General features: G+C 36.3%; 1 protein-coding gene and 1 non-coding gene across 2 annotated transcripts; one reads left to right on the forward strand and one right to left on the reverse strand.

The window, feature by feature from the left end:
- Nucleotides 1–9,976: 9,976 nt before the first annotated feature.
- LOC113704710 (uncharacterized) lies at nt 9,977–25,374 on the reverse strand. Its single transcript, XM_027226585.2, has 7 exons — nt 25,272–25,374; nt 13,103–13,620; nt 12,743–13,024; nt 11,737–12,585; nt 11,459–11,655; nt 10,979–11,048; nt 9,977–10,714 (listed from the first exon to the last, which is right to left on the reverse strand). The coding sequence occupies exons 1-7, from the start codon at nt 25,372–25,374 to the stop codon at nt 9,977–9,979; spliced, it is 2,757 nt and encodes a 918-aa protein (XP_027082386.2).
- Nucleotides 13,296–13,402, forward strand: LOC113705103 (small nucleolar RNA R71). The gene has a single exon (XR_003451751.1). It is a non-coding gene; the product is annotated as a small nucleolar RNA R71 (small nucleolar RNA).
- Nucleotides 25,375–26,104: the final 730 nt, after the last annotated feature.

Genomic DNA, 26,104 nt, shown 5'->3' on the forward strand with positions numbered 1-26,104 from the left:
TTGCCAAAATCCAGTTTTCATCCTTTAAAGCATCATTGATATTTTTGGGTTCAAAAAGAGAAACTAAAGCAAAATTGTCAATCAATTTTCTAAATGAGAAACGAGTGTTTACCTTCTCGGATGGATCACCAATTATAAGCTCTTTTGGATGATTTTGGCTGAATTTCCAAGCCTTGGGAAGATCTTTGAGTGGATCATCATTTTTGTCTTCATCTTCCTCTTCTTGATCATTATGAACTTCATTTTCCATTACAGTTGCTGCTGGTTTAGAGCTTCCTTCATTTCCAATTGATAGCTTTTCCATTCCTTCTCGAACACCTACATCATCATCCTCACACGAACTTTTGGGATTATCATCATTAGTTTCATCAAATGTTATATGTATAGCTTCTTCAATCACAAGAGTTCTTCTATTAAAAACTCTATATCCTCTTTTATTCTAACAATACCCCAAAAATATTCCTTCATCAGATTTTTTATCAAACTTACCAAGATGTTCCTTTAGATTCAAAATAAAGCATTTACAACCAAATACTTTGAAATAACCAACCGTAGGTTTCTTATCAAAAATCAGCTCATAAGGAGTTTTCTTTAAAATAGGTCTCAAGAGTATTCTATTCATCACATAACATGCAGTGTTTACCGCTTCAGCCCAAAGATATTTAGGCAACCTACATTCATTCAACATAGTTCTAGCAGCCTCTTGGAGAGTCCTGTTTTTCCTTTCTACAACACCATTTTGCTGTGGAGTCCTTGCAATAGAAAACTCATGTGTTATACCATTATGATCACAAAATTCTGGAAAACCACAATACTTGAATTTCGTCCCATTATCACTTCTAATCCTAACAATTTTTAACCCAAGCAGATTTTGCACTTTAGCAAACAATGAAGTAAAATTCTTGAAGACATCATCTTTATGAGCAAGAAATATCACCCAAGTGTATCTAGAATAATCATCAACAATTACAAAACAATATCTTTTACCTCCCAAGCTAGTAATTTGAGTGGGACCAAATAAATCAAGATGCAAGAGTTCCAAAGGTTTAGAAGTAGATACACACATTTTTGGTTTAAAGGAAATTTTTGTTTGCTTCCCAAATTGACATGCATCACATATTTTGTCCTTATCAAAACTGATTTTTGGCAAGCCTCTAACCAACTCCTTTTTCGAAATTTCCTTTAGTAAATCCATGTTAAAATGACAAAGTCTTCTATGCCACAACCAAGGATCTTCATTTGAAGCTTTAAGACATTTTAAGCTAGAAGAATCAACTTTATCAAGAATCACAATATATATGTCGTTAAACCTCTTCCCTTTGAACACAACATTATATTTGGAATCAAGTACAATGCATTCATGCTTTTTAAACAACACATACAAGTCTTTATCACACAATTGACTAACACTAAGCAGGTTATAACCTAAGTTATCAATCAGGAGCACATTATGAACAAACGTTTCACCATCCTTACCAACATCACCTATTCCAATTGTCTTAGCTTTTACATCATCACCAAATGTCACTTTTCCACTTGATTTTGATTTCAGCTTTATGAATAAAGAAGGATCACCGGTCATATGTCTTGAGCAGCCGCTATCAATAAACCATTTTGACTTGTTTGAGCCTTTATCCTCATTATTTCCAATAGCCATGAAGGCCATTTGAGCTGATTCTTCTTCTTCTTCAACTTCCCCTTCGGAGTTGCATTCATTCCAAATAATCTGAAAGTTGTTGAATCTTGGCTTTCGATCAGCTTTTCCATCTTTCATCTTCTTCATGGGGCATTCGTTTGCATAGTGTCTAATCTGTCCACATTCGAAGCATTTGTCCAACTGTTTCTTGTTGAAATCTTGTTTTCCTTTGTACTTTGCGATAGATGGCTGATTCTGGAATTGATTGCTAGGTCCTCCCCTTCTAAACTTTCTTTTATTCAAGATTCTCTTGAAGCCTCTGGTGATGAGAGCAAGATCATTATCATCACCATCCGAGTCTTCATCATCCAAGTGAGCTGTATCATCTTCACCTTGAGTAGTCTTTAGAGCAATGTTTCTCTTTGCTCTAGCATCCTCTTCCTCCTGCACTTTAGATTTCAGTTTCAACTCATAAGAGGTTAGTGAGTTAATGATAGATTCAATAGGCACAGAACTTAAATCCTTAGCCTCCTCTATTGCAGTCACTTTATTTTCCCATTCTTTGCCCAACGCATTGAGAATTTTCCTGTTCTTCTCTCCCAAGGTGTACTCTTTGCCCAGCACCTCGAGATCTTTGATCAAGTCAGTGAACCTGCAATACATTTTGTCAATATCCTCAAGAGGTTCAATTTTAAATGATTCATATTTTGTGACCAAGATAGCATTTTTCTGTTCTTTCACGTTGTCACCACCCTCATGGATTTCTCTTAGTTTATCCCACATTTCTTTGGCCGATTTGCAGCCTTTTACTCTTATTGATTCATTTGAATCTAGGGCACTATAAAGAACATTCATGGCCTTGGCATTCAATGTGAGGTTAGTCCTATCTTGAGCATTCATTTCAGCTCTCATTTTTGGCCGAAGCAACCCTGTATCTGCATCAAGAAAGTTAGTTTCATGCGGTCCTTCACTCACAATAAACCATAGTTCAATATCAATCGATTGCAAAAAGATAATCATCCGTTCTTTCCAGCTAACATAGTTGGAGCCACTGAACATGGGAGGCCTAGTAACAGATTGCCCCTCAACAAACATAGCATGACTGGTTGTCATCTTTACTCCAAACCGATTGAGCTTAGCCTCTAGGAGACCAAGCTCTGATACCAATTGTAAGTCCCAAAGACAACCAAGAGGGGGGGTGAATTGGGTTTATTAAAATCTTAACCAAATTTATTCACTTTTTCTTTAATAAAAATTTACCTTCTTTTCTAGTAATGATCAACCAAGTAGATTAGAAGACAAGAGCAATATTGATCAGAAAAATAAGTATAGATAAGCAATGAGAATTTTATTAAACAGAAAAGTAAGATAGGGAATCAAACCAAGTGTCTACCAAGCTAACCTTAAACTTGAAGACAAAACACTAGGAAGAGCAACTTCTCTTTGATGAAAGAAGATCAACTAGATGTACAATGGAGGGAGCACTTCCTCCTTGCCCTAAGTCTCACTTAGTCAAGCTGAGAATTTTATTAAACAGAAAAGTAAGATAGGGAATCAAACCAAGTGTCTACCAAGCTAACCTTAAACTTGAAGACAAAACACTAGGAAGAGCAACTTCTCTTTGATGAAAGAAGATCAACTAGATGTACAATGGAGGGAGCACTTCCTCCTTGCCCTAAGTCTCACTTAGTCAAGCTAAGAAGTTTTACAATCACTCAGAAAACCCTTCAACAAAGCTACACTAAAGATCCTTTCAACCACAAAAGAAATGCTCACAAGAAATTCACACCACTTTAAAACAAATCTTGCTTTGGAGACTATTTTCTAGCTAAAATATCTCTTTAGATCTTGTAAACAAAGTGTGCAAAAGTCCTTTGCTTGGTTCAGACCAGTTTGATTTTAAAGGGAACTAGAAATGGGTTTCATCAATGCTTCCAATGGATAGAAGGCAGCTGAAGAGTCAACTAGCCGTTGGGGCTGTCGGACGTCCGACGATCAAATCATCGTCCGAACCAATCGTCCGATGACAGCCAAGTTGAAGTTCGGACGTCCGATGCCTTTGTTTCGTCCGACAGAACAGCGTCCGATCGTTGGCAGAGAGTTGGCAAGTCATCTTGGAATTTTTCGGACGTCCGATGCGGTTGATATGCGTCCGATGGCAAGCGTCCCATCCTTCCGGACGTCCGATGCTTCCTTACGAGCGTCCGACAAAGCTTCCTTCTTGATGTTCTTTATCCTTTCGGACGTCCGACAGAATCCTTCCGGACGTCCGACATGAGTGTCCTGTTTTTGCTTGTTCTTTTGGTTAATTTGCATCTCATGTCATATTCGTACCTGATTCTTTGGTAAGCAACAACACTTATATTTGAAGAAGATTAGATAAACAATTCAATTGTCACACTTAAAAGACTGTATCTTTGATCGGAACAAAACAATAACTAAATTTGTTTATATTATTCCAATCTTGTTTGCCACATTCAAAGCATCGTAGACTGGAGTCAATCAAACATATGCTTTCCTTGTTTCATCAGGCCTGATCAAAGTGTTCACTTTCTTGGTCTGTATAAACATTTCAACGAACTTTTGTGATCATCAAAACCAAGAATAACAATTTTAATGTATCAAATTCAAGAATGTGGTCTTGACAAGCATAACAAAGCAAGTTCTAGAATAATCAAATCATGTGTGGTCTCACTCAATGAAAGAACATAAAGCAGTTATAAATACAACGCTCATTGGTTCGACAGCTCACAATAGGACATTAATTGTCAAGTCTTGCAAAATTCACCATTCAATTCCATTATTAAGAAGAAAAGATATTTAACCACATAATAACACTACTCATGCTTGTAGAGTAATTGCAGCATTATCATAGCATCAAGTTCTAACAATTTTCATCTGTAGCCAAACGAATTCATCAAATACATATTTTTGGATTTTTTGTTTCCTCTTTTCCTTATTTTTTTTTTCTATCAAACCAGAAAGAGCTAGAACTAAAGAGCTAACAAACAAAAAGAGTTTTTTTTCTATCAAACCAAAAAGAGCTAGAACTAAAGAGCTAACAAACAAAAAGAGCTAAAACTACTCCCCCCACACCAGAAATCTACATTGTCCTCAATGGAGCAAAGAAAAACAGTAAGCACAAAAGATAGGAATAGGAGCTTTCCTGAAGGCCAACGAGAGCACGATATGTGACGACCCCACCTCCTTCTAAGAAAAATCAAAGGGTTCGGCGGACCGCTTGCTCAACTCTCGCCAGGACTCACTCACTTATCACTCCAATAGCAAGTAAAGATGTACCAATCAAACTTAACATATGTACAAACATTAACACAGATATACAATCCTCAAGATTAGGTACAAAAGTTCAAGATCCAACCAACTACTAATACTATCACTATTACACAACAAAAGTTCTAGTCAAAAGTTTAATCTTCCTCTAACCATTCGTCTTTACTCTCAAACCCTGTAAGGAAAACAAATGTAACGGAATAGAGAGGTGAACTAAAACTCAGTGAGGTTCCCATACACATAATCAAACAATTGAAACAAGGACATTAGTCATTTAATAACAATCAATCGAGAAAACATTCACAATATAAAAGCAATGAGAACACACTCATTAAAAGGATACATGCTCACGTGGAGCCATTCATTCATTTCGTCAATCATTCTCCTTCATTCAATCATTCATCTCTTCCCTTTACTTCAACATTTCAATTCATTCATTTCATTTCTCGCCACTAGCCAATTCGCTGGCCAGTTCTCCACCAACTTTCATAGTCATACTCGAGTATATCAAAACACTGTTTCAGGGTCACCAGCCGTCCAACCGAGTCCAATTTTGGCTCGAGTCGACTGGCAACGAAGGGTAAGGGTCCAGTTTAGCCAAAAGGCTTACATTCATGCACAAGTAGTATTCAATCATTGAAAATTCACTTTGGCTTGGGTCGAGTGTGATAAAGTACACACTCGCCCATCGAAAATCCATTCAGCAATCCTTGGAAAGCATTTAACATTCAAGCAAACATTCACAAATAGTCACATAGTCACTTATTGTACAAACACACAAGGAACACTCACCCTAAACAAGTCACATTTTATCAAAATTCAATTCAGGGCTGGCACCTTGACCACTCTCCAAATCTGCAGTCAAATATTGTCCACAAAGAGCCAATCATACACAAGTGCAAACTGCATAACTTATATTTCTATATCAAAGGAAAAAGGTATGAAAAGTATAGTAAGTCATATAGGCAAGGTGCACGCATGATTTGAAAAAAAAATTATCAAAACGGTTAAGTTCAAAACCAATATATGCAACTAAAAATTATGTTTTGAATACTTGTTTAGAATGTTTGAAATCAGGATTAGAACACTTGAGAAGTATATGTTAAGTCAGACCAAGAAAATGGAAAACAAAAGAAAGGCAACGAGAAACAATGAAGATGGCAACTTTGCCATTCTTTGGTGTTTTGATCACAACTGAAGCTACACTTATCGGATTGAGACAAATTTTATAACATTTCGAAGTTAAGACATAGACCTACTTTTCCTATGAAGACCTCCAAAGCCAAATCATGCATTTTCATAGTCAAAAATTGAAATCTCAGAGAAAACAGAAAGCTGTCAGTTAAACAGGGCATTTGGGTAGTCAGGGGTATTTTAGTCATTTTGTGAGCAACAGTACTCCGATTGAGCTGAAATTTAACTAAAATCCCTACAACTTTCATGTTTTGTCCAAAAGCTGATTCAACCTAAAACATGAAAAAATTTGCAGTCCAAGTTGAGTCAAAAAATAGGACAAAACTGAAATTCACCATCAAATGCTGGAATTTTGCATATCAACCCTCAAACTACTCATCAAAATTAGAAATTCATCTTTTGAAGCTTAAAAATCACAATCATGCTACTAATCACCTCATAAATCAAAACGCAATACCAACATATTAGAGATAAACATCATAAATCAAAGTTGAAAAATCACAAACCCTAGTTGAAATTCGCTAATCTTCACCAAAACTAAAGTATCATCCAACATAATTCAAGATTCAAGGCATCTATCCCATACTTTGCTAAAATAAGAAAGGAAAAGGGAGTTTTAGACTTATACCCTCCAAAACATTTGAAGAAAGTGAAGAACCAAGCTATTTCTCTCCAAACAACTCTATAACAAGCTTCCTTAACTCCTTGGTGCTAGTTTAATCGGTGTAGTTTTGTGGTTTCAATTCAAACAAGGCAAGATTCAAAGTTGGAGTTGAAGGTTTTCTCTCTTGTTTTTCTCTCCTAATTTTCTGCCAACACAATAAGAAAATGAAGAAAAATGAACCAAAAAAAAAGATAAGAAGAAAGAAAACTTATTTGGTCAACCAACCCTTAGATCTTTGACACTTGTCAAAGCCAAGCTTTCTCTCTCTCTTTTTTTTTTCTTTCCTTTTCCTTAGTCAACAAATATGGCTGGATTAAGGGGTAATTTAGGAAGGATTAGGTGAAATAAAAATAAGAAGATTAGGGTAAGAAAGTATTGGTCAAGTGGAGTACTCAACCGGTAACAAACGGTGCACGTTGGTTCAAGCCTATTTTCCTTAACTCTCGCGTACTTGTGTTTTAACTTATAATTCACTAACTTATTAATAGTACTTCTAATCATACACTTTCTCTTATAGAAAACTCACTCTTAATCACCAAATTTATTACACACACCTCACCAAGTCATTATACGGCCAAAATGCACAAAAAACAGGCCAAAAATCCTAGTATGAACTATTCCTTTAGAAAACTCATAATTTGAATTATAAATATCAAAAATTCATATAACTTAGCCTGTTAAAAACTAGACTTCAAATACTAATAACCTTTGGAAGACACGTCAAAGAGATTCAATTCATAAGTTGGCCCAAATTGAGCCCTAAGCTACTACAACATTCCTATTTTTACTTTGCAGGGCAGAATTTTCAGTCAACTTTGCCAATTTTCTGGAATTTATAGAGATTGACTCAAACTCTAAATTTTATACCGTAAGAAACTCTATGAGTCTAATTTCAAACGCAAAAAACAGAACTCAATTCTGACTTTTCTATATGAAGTTATAGCCAATTTCCCAAAACTGCGCAGAGCCTCCTATGAAAATTTTTAGATTTTCTAACAACTTGAGATTATGAAATTTTTCTTAACAAAATTCACTTCCTTGACTCAAATTCAACCATTAAAATAATTAAGAATTTAAGGCAAGTAAGTTCAAATAAGAGCTATAAAAACAAGTAAAATTTCGGGGTCTCACACGATAGCACTAAGGGGGAGGAGGATGAGGCGGCTGTGTGCGCGAGGAGGAAATGAGCAGTGGCGGAAGGTGGTGATCGCGCGGGAAAGAGAGTCGGGGGTGAGTGGCAGTGGCAGCGGCGTGCAGCGATATGTGTGGAGGCGGCAGTTGAGTAGCGACGATGGTGGCGGAGGTTGAAGTTAAGATGTGTGAAGACCAGGGAAGACCAAAAAGAGAAAAGGAATAGAAAAGAAAAAAAAATTAGAAAAATAGGGTTGCGAGTGAGTTACTGGTTGCATTGGTTGGAAGGTGTGGGCACGCTTACGAAGCGTAAGTCGTCTACCTTCCTCGTTGTGACAGGCCAATGCGAGCCGCTGTGCGGCGTGGGCATGCTTTGGAAGCGTAAGTCCTCTGTTCATCACTCTTTAAAAACGCCCATGTGCACTTGACACAAGGCGTGGGCACACCTTGGAACGGAAAGTCTTCTGCCCACGAATTTGTGCCTCTATCCCAAAATAAAACTGCTCAGAACACACCCATGATCGACAATAAGGATTTGCTGTCAATAGGAACCCAAAACAACCTGATCTTGAACACACACAAATATAAACTAAAACACAAAAATAACAAAAAATTGAAACTCTTGGATTGCCTTTCAAGGAGTGCCTCTATTTAACGTCTGTGGCCAGACCAAAAGTATTTTAACAAATTAATTAGAACCGGGGTCGAGCAGCTGGACCTCCTCCACAGTGCTAATTTCTGAAACATCTATAAACGATTTGAGACTATGACCATTAACTTTAAAACTTTTGTTAGTCTCAAAACTTCTAATTTCAACTGCACCATTGGAAAAAACGTTGACAACAACATAAGATCCAATCCATCGGGAACGCAAATTACCTGGCATGAATTTCAATTGAGAGTTGAATAGAAGTACCTTTTGACCTATCAAGAATTGCTTATTACGCAATAGTCTATCATGGATGGACTTTGTGCGTTCTTTGTAAAGTTGGGCATTATCGTAAGTCTCCAAGCAGATTTCTTCCAACTCTTGAAGTTGGAGTTTCCTTTCCGTGCCATCTCTATCCGCGTTCAAATTACACTGCTTAACTGCCCAAAACGCACGGTGCTCAATTGCAACAGTTAAATTACACATCTTACCATAAACCAACCGGTATGGAGACATTCCGATTGGTGTTTTATACGCCGTGCAATATGCCCACAAGGCATCATCCAATCGGGTACTCCAATCCTTGTAATTTGTGTTGACTGTTTTCTCCAAAATACTTTTGACCTCTCGATTAGAGACCTCAATTTGCCCGTTGATCTGCGGGTGGTAGGTAGTATCGACTCTATGGTAAATTCTATACTTACGCATCAGTGCTTCAATGGTGCGATTGCAGAAATGAGTATCTTGATCACTGATAATCTCTCTTGGCACACCAAACCTGCTAAAAACGTTGGATTTAAGAAATCTTGCTATAACTCGTGAATCATTAGTTCGGGTAGCCTTTGCTTCTACCCATTTCGACACATAGTCTATGGCTAACAGAATATAAAGACAACCAAAAGAACTGGAAAATGGTCCCATGAAATTCATACTTCAGACATAAAAAATTTCACAAAATAACATGGGAACCTGGGGCATTTCATCTCGGTGAGATAAACTCCCAAACTTTTGACATTTTTCACATCTTTTACAGAACAAATAAGTATTACGAAACAAGTTTTGCCAATAAAAGCCACAATCAAGTATTTTTCACGCAGTTCTTTTAGGATCAAAGTGACCACCACAGGCATAACTATGACAATGAATAAATATGGAAGGAATCTCTTCATTGGGAACACATCAACGAATGATTTGGTCAGAACCTATTTTTCATAAATAGGGCTCATCCCAAATGTAATATCGCGAGTCTTGTATTATTTTATCCCTTTTATTCTTACTCATACCTTGAAAATTTGTGACTGACCAGAAAGTTAACAATATCAACATACCAAGGTTCCTCACCTCTAAGTTGAAACAAATGTTCGTCTGGAAATATCTCGGATATGGGCACTCGCTCTTCTTCTCAAATCAATCAGTTCAAATGGTCTGCTACTGAATTATCCACCCCTTTTTGATTTTTGATTTCCCAGTTATATTCTTGCAATAGGAGTATCCAACGAATAAGTCTTGGTTTGGACTCCTTCTTTGCCAAAAGATATTTCAAGGCTACATGATTAGAGAAAACTGTTACTTTCGATCCCAACAAATACGATTGAAACTTCTCAAAAGCAAAAACAATCGCTAAAAATTCCTTCTCGGTGGTGGTGTAGTTGCATTGAGCCGACGACAACGTTTTTGAAGCATAATAAATGACATGGCTACACTTCCCACTTCTCCAACCGAACACAGCTCCTACTACATACTGACTAGCATCACACATCAGTTTGAAAGACAAGTTCCAATCCGGAAGTTGAATGATTGGTGCCGTGGTCAACATGCTTTTTAGTGTATCAAAGGACACTTTGCAAGCATCTCCAAAATCAAATGGTGCCTCATTTTGAAGTAGTCGAGACAATGGCTGTGCAATTCGCGAGAAATTCTTGATGAATCGTTTGTAGAAACCTGCGTGACCAAGAAAACTACGAATCTCCTTGACATTAGTGGGGTAAGGCAAGCTAGTAATTAAATCAACATTTGCTTTATCAATTTCGATACCCCTAGACGAAACAACATGGTCAAAAACTATACCCTCCTTAACCATAAAATGACATTTTTCATAATTAAGGACCAAATTTGTTTCAATGCATTGCTGCAAAACTTTTGCTAAATGCTGCAAGTATTGATCAAAAGAATCACCATAAATAGTGAAATCATCCATGAATATTTCAATACAGTTTTCAATCATGTCAGAAAAAATACTCATCATGCATTTTTGAAACGTTCCAGGGGTATTACACAACCCAAAAGGCATACGGCGGTAAGCAAAAGTGCCAAACGGGTAAGTGAATGTGGTTTTGTGCTGGTCCTCTTGGGCAACAACAATTTGATAATACCCAGAGTAGCCATCAAGAAAGCAAAAGAAACATTTACCTACCATCCTCTCGAACATCTCATCGATGAACGGTAATGGGAAATGATCTTTTCTTGTGGGTGCATTCAACTTCCTGAAGTCAATACACATTCTTCACCCATTTTGGAGTTTCATTGGCACCAACTCATTCTTTTCATTCTGCGCAAGTGTAATTCCGGTCTTTTTAGGGACGACACGCACTGGACTTACCCACTCATTACCGAAGATAAGAAAAATAATTCCTAACTCCAATAGTTTGAGAATCTCCTTCATTACCACCTCTTTCATGGCTGGGTTAAGTTTCCTCTGACGTTTCCTTACCGGTTGGCTCAAGTAGAATATGGTGCATGCAAAGGGATGGATTTATACCTTTAATATCTGCCAACATCCATCCAATTGCCGGTTTAAACTCCTGCAAAACTCGTAAAAGTTTTTCTTCTTGTACTGCTGTTAGATCACTTGCAATGATGACCGATAGTGTCATGATCTCCTAGGTAAGCATACTTTAAATGCTTTGGCAATTCTTTCAATTCCAACTCCAGTGCCTGTCCAATAGAGGGCAGAATTCTCTCATTAGAAGTAGGCAATGGTAAATATGAGTCGACTAACTTGTCAGGAGGTTCCGGAAGTGAATGTAGCGACATAATTACTTCGCTAGTCTCCTCCTCATCCACGCTTTCCACTTTCGTATTCATCTTGCTCTGTTGTAACACGAAATCCAGCTTATCCTCTATAAGATTCTACTCAAAATGATCTTGCACAATGGAATTAGTGATACCAACATAATTAACTGATTCAGTATTATCCGGGTATTTCATTGCATAAAAAATGTTAAAAGTAACTGTCTTCCCGTCAAATTCTACTGATAGGGTTACTTCATGCACATCTATTTTTGTTCTGGCAGTACTTATGAATGATCTACCCAGAAGAAGTACAGCTGAATTAGCAGAGTTATCATCATTCATGTCAACAATATAGAAATCCGCAGGAAAGATAAACTCATTAATTTTCACCAGGACGTCTTCAACAACACCCTCAGGGTAAACATTTGACCTATCTGCTAGTTGAATTATTACCCTTGTGTCTTTTAGAGGTCCTAAGTTTAAGGCCCTGAATATTGTCAAAGGCATAATATTAATAGATGCCCCTAGGTCAAGCATACGTCTTTCTATTCTCTTCTGCCTTATGATGCATGCTATCGTGAACATACCTGGATCCTTGCATTTTTGCGGTAACTTCCTTTGAAGAACTGCTGATACATTTTCATCGACCTTTATTTTGTCTTGAACATTCAACTTGTGCCGGTTAGTACACAACCCCTTCAGAAACTTTATATATTTTGGTAATTGCCGAATCGCTTCAAGCAAAGGAATGTTGATTTTCACTTTTCGAAAGGTGTCCAAAATCTCCTTCTCTGACTCCTCTTTCTTGGCTTTAGCCAACTTGTCAGGAAAAGATGGGTTAATTTCAACAATTTTAGGAACATCTAGTGGGGTGCTTACTTTTTCCTTCTCAAGCTCCCCATACACTTGTTCGTCTTCCACTCCTACTGCTTCCGATTTTGGGGATTGCACCTCCTTGCCACTTTGTAGAAGCATTGCACTGGCATTCTTCTTTGGATTGGGAATTACCTGAGATGGTAGCTTCCCTTTACCATTCTCAGCTACTTATTGAAGACGCCAGTTGTGACATTTGCGCCTCCAAATTCCGAATATTGGAGCGAGTCTCTTGTCGAAATCTCTGTGAGTCTTGCAGCATTTGACACGTGGTATTTGCTAGTGATTTGACCATATCTTCAAAGGTCATCCCTGAATCAGACGCGGATGGTTGCTGAACTGGTGGTCTCTGCTGGAATGGTTGTTGAAAACCCGAGAGTTTTGGAGCATAGCTGAAATTGGGGTGGTTCCCCCACCCTGGGTTATATGTGGATGCATACGAGTCATTTCTCCTTTGGGGTGGTCCAGGCAGACCTCCTATGGCGCTGGCTTGCTCGTAAGGGTCTTCTTGAAAGGTCGGGTACATATCGGTCACGTGCTCAGGAGCAGCACATATTCCATATGCTTTAGCTGCCTATACTTGTCCCATAGCCGTTTGATGAACCAAGGTAGTAAACTCCGTTAATCAATTTGTGAGGTCCGAATGATTTACCTCATTAACCCTTCTAGTCACTCCCTCAGATCTGACTCCAAACTTTTGGGAGTTCTCAGCTATGTTCAAAATCAGCCGTTTGGCTTCATCTGTTGTCTTATTTACTAAAATACCGCCACTCGCTGCATCGACCATGTTTCTATCCATGGGTAACAGTCCCTTGTAAAAATACTTGATCAATAGTTGGTCAGGGATCTGATGGTGCGGGCAGCTGGCACACAGCTGTTTGAATCGCTCCCAGTATTCATAGAGAATTTCTCCATTGGCCTGCCTAACTCCACATATTTCCTTTCTGATGTTGGCGGTCTTGGAGGTTGGGAAAAACTTCTCAAGGAACTGCCATTTCAGTCCTTCCCAAGTAGTAATAGACCCTGATAGCATGTAAAACAACCAGTCCTCCTTGTCTGCTAAGGAAAAAGGAAAAGCACGTAGCTTGATTTGTTCTTCCGTAACACCCTGAGGTTTCATGGTTGAGCACACTACATGGAATTCCTTCAAATATTTGTGTAGGTCCTCACCTGCAACACCATGAAAAGTAGGCAATAAGTAAATCAACCCAAATTTTAATTCAAAAGCCTCCTCACTGTTAGGATACGTAATGCACAGAGGTTGTTAATTAACATTCGGGGTTGCAAGTCCCCTCAAAGTTCTTTGAGCTGCCATTGTTTCGTTGGGTCCAGTCAAGTTTGTTTTCAATTCAATCGATGAATCACTTAAGTTAGAATTTTATTCAAGTCCGGAGGGTAATGCCGCTGAAGCTTGGTGCTCTTGGAACTTAGTTTTCTTCGTCAGCCTCCTTGCCATTTTCTCGATTTCTGGGTCAAATTTGAGTCTTCCTGTACTGGAAAATTGAGGCATAAAACATAGTCTAAACAAAGCCTGTGTAATAAATCACTTCAAACACTAGGTCCCCGGTAACGATGCCAAAATTTGGTGGCTGTCAAATTACCAAAAATAAAATTTATATCAATACCTACTCTCAAAACTAAATGAGTATAGTGGTGAGTAGAGTCCTCTCCTCAGAGAACTTGCAGATTTATTACACAGATAATTTGGGGGGGGGGGTTTTAGGAAAGGAGATATAAAGAACAAATTAAAGATGTAAGGGTACTGAATTTCCACTTCACAAATAGTGCAACAGCTAAAGGATATAATAAACAATTAATTGACCCAACCTAATCAACGAAATAATTTTGGCATCAGCTCACACAATTGATCATAGATACCTGGATTAATTCACCCGTTCGTAAGTAAATTGGTTCTAGCAATTCAGTAACCGCCAAACTACCAATCTCTCCTTAGTTATATGGTAGTCCAGAGACGCTCTTAAACTAATCCCTTGTAAAATAGATAACCCCAGAGATGCTCGTAGGATTTAATCTATTCACAACTTTAGGAATTAGAGAGACCCAATTCTAGCTAACAAACACATATACGGGTTTATTTAAATTAGATTAACTATTCCTACAACACAGATTAAATTACTTGCGAGGCAATTAAATTGTGCTGTTTGCCACAAATTTTAAGACAATCAAGTGATACGCACCATCGTCCTAATTGGCAGAATACGATTCAGACAATTGAACAACTGGCCACATTAATCTAATAAATCCAAACAATAATACCCATTAAAACAAAGAATAATTAAATACCAACTAACGCAGAATTTAAAATAGCATAGAATAATTAAAAAGATCTCACAATTGTCCATGCACCGGGTCTTGATTATTCCTCAACTAGATAAAGGAACCTAGCCTTGCCTCATAACGATGATGCAATCCCAGGCTTTAATGTGCTTTAGTTGATGAAAAAATAAAGAATACAGCCGCTAATCTCTAACTCACGTTTAGAAGGGAAGAAAAGATGGATAACTGCTAGTCTCTTGCTACCCTACTTAAAGTTGTCTGCCGTCCCCACTTGTTTTGCCAATCACATATCTTTATCTATAAGGGATATCTTCCCTTATTTTCCCCTTGATTTGTTACCAAAATATCCTCTGAAGATGTCTCCTAATCCAACACAACTTCAAAACACCTCCCAAGAATCGTGGCAAGCGTCCAGGGATAAGCCCCGCGGTCCATTTTTTTGGATGTCACTCTGCGGCCTCTGGCGTGGGCACGCTCTGGAATGAATAGTCCTCTGGAAATTCGCCTCTTTTCACCACTTTTGATACCAATCGCCTACAACTGGCACAAATACCAGTTATGAGCGGAAACCCATTACTTTGCATAATAAGTGGCCAAAATTAAGAGCAAATACCATCAAATAAAACGCACAATTGTCTCACTATCACTTGTTCAAAATCCCCCAGTAATTCTTACTCTAAAAGAAATAAAATTTTTTCCAATCCTTGTGGAGACGATCCTACTCACTGCTATATGCAAATTTAAAATTTTTTGAGTGGGCATTTTATTATTGTGCAGGTTCGATACCTGTCAGTCACTATGAATTTGGTTGACAATCTGGGGACAGATTCTACTTCCTGCTTGACTTGATTATGTGCTCTATTTTTTACTAAAGCTTCTATAGTCAATCTGGTCAAATAATCTGGTCCAGCTCACCTCAATCCATAACCGGATTGCTCTTGATCTTCCACATTTAATGCTTCACTATTTTCCTTTTGCGTCGCGCATCCTTTTCCAATCATGCTTCGAGTCTCCTTAAATTCTTTAATACTCCCCAATTAGCTCCATATTGAGACTTGATCATTCACCTTACAAAAACATCAAGAATTTGTGAGTAAAATGGCACAATCACAAACATTTCCTATTATCCACCTAATGCACAACTTCAATGCAAAATAAGCTCTAAAAACAATAACACTTCCCCATTTGACTCAAAAACAATATGAAACATCCACAAAAATAATCACAATATTAACCCTTATCAGTTCCCACCGAAATTTGATAAAAAAAAAATGGGTCAAGAAGGATGTGTGAACAAGCTCCAAGTTGCCCTGCAACATGCACAACAAAATATGAAAATGAGGGTAGAGTCCATGTCTTGGTCTGCATTTTGTCCTGTCTTGTAGATTTGCACTTTTCTGATGAATCTTGAAACGTGCTCTGCTTTTTTACCAATTTAAGCTACAAATTTTTGGATGATAAAAGTTGAAATGGCTCTTGCACAAAATATGAAAGTTATAATAATCGCTTGTGATGAGTGTAAAAAATTGATTACTAGAAACCCAAAACTTGTATTAGTGGGAGTCTAGTTCGAACCCATGGGAAACAGTTGAAACTCTTGATTTTCTTTATTAAATTAATAAAAAGTAAATTGAGATAGTTGAAACTATAAGTAGAACTAAAACAATAATAATAAAAATAGAAGATAAAATTAATAAACAATGAGCGAAACCAAGGACATAAAGATATTTAATCTGATTGATGATCAGTTCCTAAAGATTTAACCCTTAATTAACTATTAGGCCTAAGTTACACCGGAAGCTAGTAATAACTTGCAGATTTTTCGAATTCAACAATCAGAATGACGCACTCAAATGGTATTCTTGTTATTAAACAATCTAAGTATTGGCGGATGATGTGTCCTAATTATCATATTTTTATGTTCTTCCATCACTTTGAGTTATGCATATTTTATCTTTTAAAGTGCCACTTAATGTATGTTTTGTGATTGGATAGGTTGAAAAGCACTTGGAGTGAAAAATGTTGCCAGAGGAGTTCAATTTGGAAAGAGAAAGATAAGTTCATAAAGGCAGCAGCCAATGGGCGCAATAATGGGGCCAAATACAAGGCTCATTCTAGCTTGAAATTGATTTTAATCAAATTAACAAGTTAAGCAATGATGAGTGCCCATCTTACAACCCGTTTTAAGACGTGGCATTAGCTGAACATGTGTTTTCTCTGTTTTAATGCAACTATCTAATTATAATTGAAAACCCTACCTCTTAGCACTATAAATAAAGGATTTTAATAGATTCTAGAAGGTAGCCAAAGAAGAAGAATGGCCTGAGGCTGCTACTTTCTCATATTCTATATTCTTAAGAGTAGATTAGAATAAGTAGAACTAGAATTTGGCTATGCACAATTTTGTTTCTCTCTTGAGGACAACATCTAGCTAATTTTCTATTCAAGTTAAGGATTGAAGTATTTATTCCATGACTGTGAAATCGGGTTTGATCTTTTCAATCTTTAATTTGATATGTATGATTCCTAAATTTCTATTCTATATTGATACATTTATGGTAGAGTAACTAGTTAATTATTCTTTCTGCATGTATTCTTTGAGCCAAAATACTAATATTGATTCATAATTGTCTTGTATTAGTATTTCTATGTGACAAATAAGGTTAGCAATTGGTTGTCCTCTTTTGTGAAACCTTAGGAGGAGTCATGGTGTTGATTAAATAATTACGTGCATCAGAGGTTATTGTCATCTTTGGTTGATTCTTGGTTATTAATGCTGTTATTAGGTTTAATTTGGGATTGCATCAATACCTAAATTGTCTGATAACAAGAATACAATTTGAGTGCGTCATTTTGATTGTTGAATTTCAAGAATCTGTGACTTTCTACCGGCGTCCAGGGTAACTTAGGTATAGTTGATTAAAGGTTGGATCTTTAGGAGTTGATGATTAATCAAAATAAAGATCTTCATGTCCTTGGTTTGGATACTTATTTATTAATTTTATCTTTGGTTATTATTATTATTATTATTATTTAGTTTATTTAGAGTTTCAATTTTCTCAATTTACTTTTCATTATTTTAATAAAGAAAATCAGGAGTTTCAACTGTTCCTTGTGGGTTCGACTTGGACTCCCACTACTACAAGTGTTGGGTTTCTAGTAATTAATTTTTGACACTCGCGAGAAGTGATGAAGGCAATCCCAAATTAACCTAAGAACAACATTAATAACTAAGAATCAGCCAAAGATGACAATAATCTGTGACACACGCTGTTATTTAATCAATACCATGATTACTCCTAAAGTTTTACAAAAGGGGACAACCAAATGCTAGCCTTATTTGCCACGTAGAATACCAATACAAGACAATTACGGATCAAAATTAGTATTTTGGCATGAGGAATATATGCAGAGAGAATAACTGGGCACTTATTCTACTATACTTGTATCAACACATAATAGAAATTAAGGAATCATGGATAGCAAATTAAAGATTGAAAAAATCAAACCTTGTTTCAGAATCGTTGGAATGAAGACTTCAATCCTTGGCTTGAATAGAGAATCAGCTGAGTACTACCCTCAAAAGAGAAATAGAGTTGTTCATAACCAAATTCTAGTTCTACTTATTCTGATCTACTCTTAAGAATGCTAAATTAAAAAAAATAGTGGCCTCAGACCATTCTTCTTCTTTGGCCTTTAGAATCGACCAAAACCCTCTATTTATAGTGGTAGGAGATGGGAGTTTTAAGTTGTAACTAGATAGATGTGTTAAAACTGAGAAAATGCATGTCCAGACAATGCCGGGTCCTAAGTCGGGTTTGAAGCTGGGTGCCCACCATTGCCAAATCTTCAACTTGTGCTAAAATTAATTTTGAGTTTGAACGGGCCTCATGTTTGGCCCTCGTTATAGTGCCCATTGGCTGTTACCTTGGTGAACTTAGCATTCTCTTTCCAAATTGAACTCCTTTTGCATCATTTTCACTCCAAGTGCTTTTCAACTGGTCCCATCACAAAATATAACTTAAGTAGCACTTTAAAGGATAAAATATGCATAAAATCCTAATGATAGAGTAATATAAAAACAAGACAATTAGGACTCATCATGTGGCCGTTCAAGTTAGATTAGCATCAAGAATCACATCATTTGAAACACCGAAAACTAAAAATGACTAAAATACCCTTGACTGATCAGTAGTCATTTCCAGATTTTGGCAGCAGAAGTATACCTCTGTATTTTAGCTTTTTGTCTATGAAAACGCATGAACTAGAATTCGATGTGCTCATAAGAAATGTAGCCTTTAGGTCTTAGCTTCAAAATTCTTTAAGAATCAACTTAATCCAATGTGTGTAGCTCAAGTTATAGTTGAAATATGTGATAGCCCCACCTTCCCCTAAGGCGAACCAAAGGGTTTAGCGGACTGCCTGCCCAACTCTCGCCGGGACTAACGGGACAGTTCAAGGCGATCTAAACGTTCCGGAATGTACAAGCGCGCTTAAGCAAGTCAAAATAGCATACAAAAGTTATCCAACAAGTTTATACACGTGCGGTTTGCAAATTAAAACTCAACGGATTGGTTGGTTTAAAATACACTTAGGGTTTTGCCCAAAAGGGAGCTATTCAAAATACATTCACATAAGCTCAACTCGGCAACCAACATTCATAGCCTTTCCAAAAGTATTCAAATTCCTGTAAGAAAAACAAAAGGAATAGAGTGAGCTTACGCCCAGTGATATACTACCACTCAAGCAACGAAGTTCATATAAGCATATAGCATTTCATTCCAATTCATCTAATAAAAGTAAGCCAAGAGTACACGTCAATAGAATTGGTAAAAGGATACGGACGGCTCTCAAGATCCCCTTTCCTCGCTTGTATACTTGATCGGACTTCATTGACCCTCCGTCAATGTTTATCAGGTAACCAACCGTAGGCTCCACTTTACTTCCATTCCTTCCACCCAACATACCCCTACCGGGCCCGAACTCCATACAGTATAAATTTGGTAATACTCAAGTATACCGGAATCAAGAGTCTTATACTACAAGATTCCATATAACAGTCCCCATGGCTCGTCAATTTTCACGACCAAGCCCTCGCCAGCTCGATTCAATCGACTACCAATAGGATTGAGCTCAGTAGTGACAGTAATGGCCATTGGATACTCGTAAAAAAGACACCAAATCCAGTATTTCAAGTACCACAGTAGACAGTCATATATAATACAAAAGGGGTGAGGGCGATCAAGTACACCCTCACTTTAATCAGTTTCAACGGGGCAAATAAGCATTCAAGGCATCAAGTTCAAATGTAACAAAGCCACATAGTAACAAGCAAGTGAGTAGTACACTCACCAAGCAAGCAAGTGAAATTTCATACACTTCCGCCCAAAGAGCGTCTTGAATCACCGTCACGCCCTAAAATATTCAAACAAGCACAATAAGACTCGATTACAAGTCATAAACCAATTCCACATACTACCAAAAATAAGGCTCCATTAGAACGTATAATTACTAAAGTAAGCTAGGGAAAGTCCGGAAATGAGAGTTAAGCTCTAAAACCCAAAAACAGTTTTGACATCGTTTAGCGTATTGGACACAACCGGCACTACGATTATCGGATGGATGTAACAGAAAGGGCTACAATGTTGAAGAAGGCCACTCAGTCCAGTTTGTAGTGCAACTAGGTCAAAAGTTCAATGTACCAAACCAGAACCGCATAAACAGGTTAACGAACCGCATTCTGGTTAAATAACCGTAATTCAGGCTACCAAAGTCCAATTTAAGTGATTCCAAAACCATACGAAAGCTAAGAGACCAGGCTATATTTCTTAAGAAGATATCAACAACCAAATCAGTAGTATTCCTGGTCAAACTAACCAATTACAGAAACGGATTAGCAGGTTCGGATAGAAACAGGGCAGCAGGGGTATTTCGATCTTTTTATAGGCTACGTTGCTCCGATTGAGTTGAAAATTTGCAGGCAACTATAAAATATCATTTTCTACAACTTTCATGTTTTAACCCAAGGCTAATTAGGCCTCTAACTAGGGGAAACAGTACCAGGCAGAATGGGGTTAATTGAAACCCTAATTCCGAAATTTCCTTTCAAAGCGGAAATTTTCCGCAAATAGCCACAATTTACGCACTATCACTTCATTCTAAACCATTCCCAACCATCATCCATGGCCACATAATAATAAACAGATAAAAACAGAAAAATCATGAATAAATAGAAAAATTCACCAATCTCAACCAAAATCATGAAATAACCCACAAAATCACCTCTTAGGTTACCACAAGCCACTAATTAAACATTATTAGATAGAAAAGAGGGGTTCCTTAGCCACTCACCTTATCAACCCAAGAAAGGAAGCAATTTAGCACCTTAGTCTTCCAAACCACTTCACTAATCACCTCACAACTACTAAGAGAATGATTTTTATGGAGAACTTTCAAGTTTAATCGGTTGGTTTGTTGGATTGAGCAAGGTTGGAGCAAGAAATTTGAAGAGGTTTTCCTTTCTTTTTCCTTGAAGGTAGCCGGCCAAGAAGCTTGGAATTTGGGTGATTTTTGAGTCAATTTTTATATTAATTAGTAAAGTAGTAAATAGTGGTCAAAAGGTAAGAATAAATCTCCAAGTGACACTTGTCCCTCTCATTAAATGCAAAGTTATCCTTTTGTCTCTCTCACACTAATCCATTTAGTAACCTCTAGTTATCTCTTAACACCTGCTAAAATAAATCCAGTATCCAAAACTTAATCTAACTGGCCGAATTTTTTCCAAACTTACCGCACTAGTGGGTCCCACGTCCGGTATATACTCTTAAAACCCCTTGAACCAACTTATACTGGAAAAATACTTTAAAAATCCTAATTACTCGTAAAAATTATTTAGAAAATTTTCCTACTAAAGAAAATGCATAAAAGGCGTGTAAATAAATAAAATAAGGCCTAGAAATTAAGAAATTTACGGGTTCTCACAAAATACCAGAACATGTCAAAGCAGCCGATCTTTTCTTCATTGTTTCATAATTGCATTTCATACTTTGAACATTTTGTATTTCATGTTCACTTGAGATCACTTCAAATCATCAACAATCATGCATATATCTTCTCACTCCACTCCATTTGATGATTTAGTTATTAAAACTTATAAAAACATGAAGATTTCAACACTTAAATCCATAGAAATGCAATCTTTAATCACAAAATGTAAAATTCACTAGAAACCTAATTATTTAGATATAAAAATGACTAAAACACACCAAAAACTAAGCAAAAAAACACACTAAAATCATGCAAATTTGACACTTATCGGTAGCAATTTAGTTATGTGAAGAAGCAAGAAACAGAAGGTGGTTGCTCTCTCTAGTGCAAAAGTTGAGTTCAAAGAAATGGTCAAAGGGGTGTGTGAACTTTTTTAGCTTAAGAAGTTGCTTACCAATATCGGTTGTGCTCCAATTTCTGAGATGGATTTATTTTTTGATAATAAAATAACCGTTGATATTTCTCAAAATCCAGTTCAGCATGACCAAACTAAACATGTGGAGGTTGATCGATACTTCATTAAATAAAATCTTGAAAATAAAGTGATATGGTTTCCATTTATGAAATCTAAAAATCAACTAGTTGATATATGCATCAAAACTTTGCCAATTAAGAACTTCTACAACTCACTTGATAAGTTGGGCATATATGATCTCTATGCACCAACTTGAGGGGGAGTGTTGGAGTGAGTTACAGATATGTATTTTGAATTTTAAATTATATATCAATTAGCGATATGATAATGATAAAATAGGTTAGTTACCATTGATGAGGATAGAATAGGTTAGTTATCATTTTTATTTTTGTTCATTACATCTTATGATGTTGTAAGTCTACATATAGGGCATATATCATTGTAACTAGTGTGTGAAATACAGAATATTTCCCCAAACTTTTTTCTTTTTAACATTAACTACAGCTCTAAAATCCTTACTGATAGTAGCCATAATTCCACATCCGGAAATAGAAGAAGTCTGAAGAGCACTTTTTGTTTCTATAGTAGACATAATTGAATTTGGAATGTATGTTAATGTTAATTTCTATAAACGAAAAAGAAACTAACCAACTTATGACATCGAATTAGGTTTGGAAGGAAGCTAACTTAACTGTAATTTCTAAAATAAAAATAATTCCCAACAAGAAAACCCAAAATAAAATTACATTTAAATTGAAGTTATCTTAGTGACTATTCTATGTATATTAATTAATTTATCACACAAGGATAGTAAAACAAAGAGCAAATGCCAGGTAATAGATGACGCATAGGACTTCCCCATTGCGAGGTTAGAATGTTGTCTAGCAAGGTTAGCAATTCCTATCTCCATTTCCACCAAAACATAACCAATGCCTCATATGACATGCGAGGTTTTATCTATTCTCTTCCTTTTGTTATGATAAGAAAAGACTTTTCACTCAGATTTCCAAAGTTTGCCCACTTCCACAATCACGGAAGGAAGAAAATTGCCAATTTCTATGTGGAAATAATTGGATTCAAAATAAAGTAATGTTAATGTTAGTTAAAAAAAAAGAAGAAGAAAACAAAACAACTTATGAAGTAGAATTGGATTTAGAATGAAGTTACATAAATGTTAATTTCTAAAAAGGAAAAAAAATGAGACAAGCAAATCCAAATTAAAATTAGATTTGTAATGGAATTATGTTAATATTTACTCTAGGCATATCAAAATTTAAAAATCCAAACAATTGAAGTTATGTTAATTTTCGTTCTAGGTATTTATGATTAAATCGATAATGAATTAGTGATGACTGATGGCTTGCCCATCCCACCTCGTTGCATTGTCCTTTCTAAGTGATTGCATCACTATTTTGAAACTCGGGTCAGGCAGCAACTTGACCGATTTCAAGGATTAGAAGTTAATAAGTTTAACTAATTATATAGGGATTTAAAATTTAGATAACTAGATGATGTCATAAATATATTTTAATTTATACATGTAATTAAACAACAAAAGAAATAACTATAAAATATTTTTTATGGCATTTTTAAACTTGAAAGGAAAAGTGATGAGTTTATAACTAAATTCATAAGACCTATTTGACAAAATATAGAAAACAAGATTGTAATAACTTAAAAATAAATTCATGAGAGCGTTTATATTTGTCTAAACTACCCAAAGATTTAAAAAAAAACAAATACGTTACAAGTTTTAAGTATCAAACAAAAGTCAAGAGAAATTAAGAAAATCCTAAAAAGTAAAAAAAGGAAAAAAAGTGCGCATTAGAAAAAAATTAAAAAAAAACCCAAGGTTTCTGGTTTAAAACCGATTTTTTAGTCAAATGCTCCCTGGTTTGAGTAGGTGGCTCAAACCATTGTTAGGTTCTCAGTTTGACCGGTTGAACTTGCTAATCCGATCCGTGTTTAAAACCTTTCATTAATTGCGACCTCCGAACGGATCCAAAGAACTCATTGAGCTAACAGTTAGCACAATTGGACCATCTTATCCCTGGTCTTTGTCAAAGCTACCTGGGGACATAGTTTAGATTAGTGTCCTCAAATTTGGTTAACAATTTCTTGCATTCTTTTATTATTATTATTACTATTTTATTTTTCTTAATTCAGGAATGTCATGCCCAGGATATCAAGTGCACCCCTGAGTAGAATTCACTGTTTTTAAAGTAGAGAAGACTCGTATTCCAAAAAAAAAAAAAAAATGGTCGAGAAGGCTCAATCCAAAACGCAAAGTTGGCATGACCGCACAAGATCACAATACTGGAGGATTACAATATCACGCCTCCAGAAACCTTTTTTCTGCCATTCTCATCCTTTTTCGAAGACTGTTACAAGCAACCCAAAATGAAAATTTGAAAAGCCATGGGAAAAAGGAAAAACCAAAAAACTCCGTGCTCACCGCAATTTCTGATTCTTTTAAACTTAAAAAGTTTATTGCCTTGAATCTGCTGTTTTTTTTTTTTTTTTTTGGTTTCCTCTATTTCTTATTGAAAATGTGCCTTCTGAGCTTTACAGGAATGCATTTGGTTTATATTGGGGTACATTTAATAAATTGAAATCTGAAATCTAAAATCTGAAGTTTGAATTCATTAAGTTATTGAATTATTAAGTATTAAATCTAATACATTTGAAAGCATATCACTTTCAGTGATAAGTGAATAACTTATTACTTAATTTTGAAAGCAAGTTTTATCTAGAAAATTCAATGCCACTTAATTAATTCAACTGTTCAATTTTTGATTATCAAACGGTCTGAATATGTTAAGATTTGAACTCATTAAATTTAAATACTGAATTGAATTATCAAATAGGGCCTTAGTTAAGTATTTATTAACCCTCTTGTAGTTTATAAAAAGTACTGAATACATCTTCTCGATATACATATATGTGTGTGTACAAAAACATATAAAAAGAACAATGATTCTTCATTCAGCCTTGTAGTTTGTCAAAACAAACAAGTTATTAAAAGTCTAAAAGAAACAAAAAAAAAAAGAGAGAGAGATACCAATGTGCATTGCACGTAATTCCAAACTAGCCATAATTAAATACTGGTGTGGGCAAAATAGAAAAGCACACTTCACAACTGATATTGCTTGAACCACTGCCATCGTCATACAGACATGAAATCCACAAGCATTGCCCTTATAAATTCTTCAATGGCATGCGGCTGAGTGAATCCATCTATACGGTGCTTGTTAGTCGTTTCACCTACTCGTACGATATTGAGAAGCATTTTGAGAATATCCCTAGGAATGGGAGTAGGCCTCAAGCATTCCTCGTTCATAACCTTCCAAATATCCTCGCACATCTCTCGAATCTTCTTGGCTGCCTCTTCCTCTGATACATTATAGTCCTTCATGTAGCATTCAAGCGCTGTGCCACTGCCCCTTTCTTTGTCGAACTTCAAATACGAAGAGTTCAAACAGAAAACATGAAAACTCTAATAAATTGTAGCGAAAACGTTTTGTTTAATTCCGAATTATTCACGTAAAGTACGAAAGGGTATTAACCATACTAAAGCAATAACTAGCCAAATGAACTAAACGGTATTTCATTATGTTCAGGAAAAGCATCCGAGACTGATTGCATATGCATATTCTGTGCAGTGTTTGCACAGAAATGAACAAGATCTAAGAACAAGTTTAATCATGGCATCATACTAGGTCAACTGCCCAAAGCAGATAGAAGTCTCGATCAATGTGCATATTCTGTGGTGTTGCAGTGATCGTGTAAGAATTGGAATGAGGATTTGCAGTGCCGATGTAAGAATTATAGGACTGAATCATTTGCTAATAAAGTCAAGAGGCTGGCTTTCTCCATGGCTGTCTACTTTCTATG

This window comes from Coffea arabica, chromosome 8e (genome assembly GCF_036785885.1).
Source record: "Coffea arabica cultivar ET-39 chromosome 8e, Coffea Arabica ET-39 HiFi, whole genome shotgun sequence".
Classification (NCBI taxonomy): domain Eukaryota; kingdom Viridiplantae; phylum Streptophyta; class Magnoliopsida; order Gentianales; family Rubiaceae; genus Coffea; species Coffea arabica.